Genomic DNA, 4,528 nt, shown 5'->3' on the forward strand with positions numbered 1-4,528 from the left:
TCTCCTATTGGCCTCAGTTGCTTTTAAGGTATCTGCTTTAGTTTCTCTGCGTTAAGGGCAACAAATGCTAGCTAATTATTTAGGTGTCTTACCTATCCTCTCCCCTCCCTTGTGTGCACTTGCTTTTATCTTGTGATCAAAGTTCAATCCCCTTGTTGTGTTTGCCCTTGATCTAATGCCCGCATATGAGGGAGAACATACGATTTTTGGTCTTTTGGGCCAGGCTAACCTCGCTTAGAATGATGTTCTCAAATTCCATCCATTTATCGGCAAATGATAACATTTTGTTCTTCTTCATGGATGCATAAAATTCCATTGTGCATAGATTCCACATTTTCTTTTTTTTTATTTATTTTATTTATTTTTTTATTTTATTATTCATATGTGCATACAAGGCTTGGGTCATTTCTCCCCCCTGCCCCCACCCCCTCCCTTACCACCCATTCCGCCCCCTCCCTCTCCGCCCACCCCCTCAATACCCAGCAGAAACTATTTTGTCCTTATTTCTAATTTTGTTGTAGAGAGAGTATAAGCCATAATAGGAAGGAACAAGGGTTTTTGCTGATTGAGATAAGGATAGCTATACAGGGAGTTGACTCACATTAATTTCCTCTGTGTGTGTGTTACCTTCTAGGTTAATTCTTTTTGATCTCACCTTTTCTCTAGTTCCTGGTCTCCTTTTCCTATTGGCCAGATACCACATTTTCTTGATCCATTCATCAGTAGTGAGGCATCTTGGCTGTTTCATAACTTGGCTATTGTGAATAGTGCTGCAATAAACATGGGTGTGCAGGTGCCTCTGGAGTAACCTGTGTCACAGTCTTTTGGGTATATCCCCAGGAGTGGTATTGCTGGATCAAATGGTAGATCAATGTTTAGCTTTTTAAGTAGCCTCCAAATTTTTTTCCAGAGTGGTTGTACTAGTTTACATTCCCACCAACAGTGTAAGAGGGTTCCTTTTTCCCCGCATCCTTGCCAACACCTGTTGTTGGTGGTGTTGCTAATGATGGCTATTCTAACAGGGGTGAGGTGGACTCTTAGTGTGGTTTTAATTTGCATTTCCTTTATTGCTAGAGATGGTGAGCATTTTTTCATGTGTTTTTTGGCCATTTGAATTTCTTCTTTTGAGAAAGTTCTGTTTAGTTCACTTGCTCATTTCTTTATTGATTCATTAATTTTGGGAGAATTTAGTTTTTAAAGTTCCCTATACTGGTTATCAGTCCTTTGTCTGATGTGTAGCTGACAAATATTTTCTCCCACTCTGTGGGTGTTCTCTTCAGTTTAGAGACCATTTCCTTTGATGAACAGAAGCTTTTTAGCTTTATGAGGTCCCATTTATCTATGCTGTCTCTTAGTTGCTGTGCTGCTGGGGTTTCGTTGAGAAAGTTCTTACCTATACCTACTAATTCCAGAGTATTTCCTACTCTTTCCTGTATCAACTTTAGCGTTTGTGGTCTGATATTAAGATCCTTGATCCATTTTGAGTTAATCTTGGTATAGGGTGATATACATGGATCTAGTTTCAGTTTTTTGCAGACTGCTAACCAGTTTTCCCAGCAGTTTTTGTTGAAGAGGCTGCTTTTTCTCAATTGTATGTTTTTAGTGCCACAAAAGCATGATTTTATGAAATTGATATATTGGAGAAATGGTTGCGAAAAAACTCTTTACAAAGGATTTACTTTGGAGTGTTTTCAAAGAGTATGTTTCCTTTAGTATATTCCAAATGATTTGAACTATTCAGAAATGCATCTATATAAAATTATCTTTTTTTCCCCCTTGTCTGACATAGATGAGAATGTCCTAATGCTGCACCTCACTTCTAGTCATGCATTTACCTCCATTTTAACAGCAACACCTTGGACTGAGCTTTGTGTGAAAGAAGAGGTCCTGGTCAGGAAAGCAGCTGCTACTCTCATTGCAACCCCATCACCCATTTTCAGATATTTCTCATCTCTAAGTGGTAAAGCAAATATGCCACTTATTTTAGGAAAAAGAGATAATGATCAGGAGGACAAGTTAAATATGTCCCTTACTCTGTCTGAAGAAGAAAATGATCAGAAGCTCAAATTAAGTAGACCATTTACTCTACATAAAAGAGAAAGTGATCAGGAGGAGAAGTTTGAAGATGCCTATGAAATTATCCCTGTGGCAACAACAATGGATCTAGTTTCTTCCTTGGAAGAATGCACAACTGGACTGTACTTATTTCTAAATAACAGATTCTCAGATGCAATAAATCTCATACACCCATGGTCTAAAAACAGCACGTACCATGCCCTAATATATAGTATGCTTATGGTTGTCAAGGCCATCCTGACTTTTGATCCACAGGATATTCAGATTGGAATGTCCGTTGCAAAGGAAGCTTTGAAAACCTGCAACAGTTTCCGGAAAAGACCTAGGATAATGTCTTTATCTCGCCTGGTAAGTAGGCAGGGAATAAAGGCTATCAAAGAAGAGGAATTGCATGCAGAAGTCTGTTATGCTGAGTGTTTGATCTTGAAATCATCCATAGCATTTATACAGGATGACAGTTTGCTTGGTTTTCTTAAAAGTGGCATCAGTGTTGGGTCAAGTTACCAAATATACAAAGACTGTCAGCATGTGTTAACACTTCTGCCTAACAACCAAAGCAAAACCCACAGACACCTGAATGGAGGAATAAAATTTGGACTTGGAGCATTTAATCTGATGTTATCGCTTGTGCCACCAAAGACACTTAAACTTCTCAATATGGTTGGATATTCTGGTGAAAGAGAGGTAGGCTTGGCTTTGCTTCATGAGAGTGCATCTGTACCCCACATAAATTATATGTTAAGTGTTTTCACTCTACTCTTTTATTACAATTATGTTCATGTAGCTTTTGGTGTTGAAAAGTCTTCCACTTCTCCTACAGAGAATCTTTTTCTAATCTACCTGAAGAAATTTCCAAACTGTGTTGTCCTTAAGTTTTTTCATGCACGTTTTAGTATGCTGAAAGGAAATTTTGAAAGGGCACAGTTAAAATTACAGGAGTGCATTTTCACTCAGAATGAATGGAAGCAGGTTCACCACCTCTGCTACTGGGAACTCATGTGGTGCCACATTTTTCTGCAGAATTGGAGGCAGGCTTACCACTATGCCAGTCTACTGTCTCAACATAGCAAATGGTCCAAGGCAATGTATGTGTATAGCAAAGCTATCATACTGGCCGTGCTTCCTTCTGAGATTGCAAAATCAATACGTGAGGACATGAGCACTCTCTTCTTAAATGTCAATAACCTGAGAATCAAAATCTTAGGTACTTCTGTGCCAATAGAAAAGTTTGTTGCTGAGAAAGGCCAGCGCTATGGTTCTACTACAGGCTGGTTTACAGCACAGCCGCTTCTGGAATTCGTTTATGCCTGGAGTGGTTTCCGAATCATGAGCAAAAAAATAGAACTGATTTCAAGGTGGCTAACAATTATTGATAAAGGAAAAGACCTTTTGCAAGAAAATCCAAATGAGGAGTATGGCACAGATGACATAAGTTTATTAAATTTGCTGAAAGGTCTGTGTCTGAAACACTTAGGCAAATATTTGAAGGCTGAATACTACTTTAATCGTGTTATTCAGAAGGAGAAATTGTTAAAATATGACCACTATTTGGTACCATATACTTACTACGAACTGGGAATTCTACACTACCTAAAAGGAGATTATGCCCGTGCAACCAAAAACCTAGACAACATAAAGAACTATAAAGACTATTCCATGGAAGCCAGATTACAGTTCAGGGCTCATATAGCCCTTGAGCAAATAGCTAAAGAAATGTGATATAAACACATTTTGCAGTCAGCAAGGTAATTAGCAGATAGAAAAATAATTTCTTTGTGGAAAAAAAAATCCAAGTGCACCTGCTAAGAATCTGATCAGTAACAAGCAAAAAAGTGACCTTTTCCCTTTTCCTTCCCCTTACCTATAAAATGTAATGTTTAGACTGGCAAATGGAGTGATGTACGTTCTTGAAAAAGGAAAAGCAAATGATGTACATTATAAAATACGCTTTTATGCTATGCATTTATCATGTTAATATTTTCAAAGCCTTGAAAGGTAAATTTAAACATCTTGCTAGATCATGCACACAATTCACATAAAATAGGGAAAGTAGGGGTTCTGGTGCCGTGTAAATGTTTTTTATTTAACTGCTAAAGAAAATGACTCCAAGGTCTTACTGATGTTTCAAAAACTATGGTATCCTGAATAGCATAGATTCTGAATGATTTTCCCTTATACACAATCATTTTTATTGGCTTTTTATGTCAAAGATGACTTTGAGTGTGTGTGTGTGTGTGTGTGTGTGTGTGTGTGTGTGTGTGTGTGTGGTGTGTAGTTCTGGGGTTTGAAATCAGGGTCTACACTTTGAGCCACTCCACCAGATCTTTTTAGTGATTTTTTTTTCAACATAGGGTCTTGAAAACTATTTGTCCAGACTAGCATTGAAGCAAGATTCTCCTAATCTCTGCTTCCTGAGTAGCTAGGATTACAAGCATGAGTCACTGGCACCTGG

At 38.1% G+C, this 4,528-nt stretch overlaps 1 protein-coding gene across 1 annotated transcript; it reads left to right on the top strand.

The window, feature by feature from the left end:
- The first annotated feature begins 1,971 nt into the window (after positions 1-1,971).
- On the top strand, positions 1,972-3,795 carry LOC109685251 (tetratricopeptide repeat protein 39B-like). The gene has a single exon (XM_020161992.2). It carries the CDS (start codon positions 1,972-1,974, stop codon positions 3,793-3,795), a length of 1,824 nt encoding a protein of 607 aa, XP_020017581.1.
- The last annotated feature ends 733 nt before the right edge of the window (positions 3,796-4,528 follow it).

Source organism: Castor canadensis, chromosome 12, assembly GCF_047511655.1.
Source record: "Castor canadensis chromosome 12, mCasCan1.hap1v2, whole genome shotgun sequence".
NCBI lineage: Eukaryota > Metazoa > Chordata > Mammalia > Rodentia > Castoridae > Castor > Castor canadensis.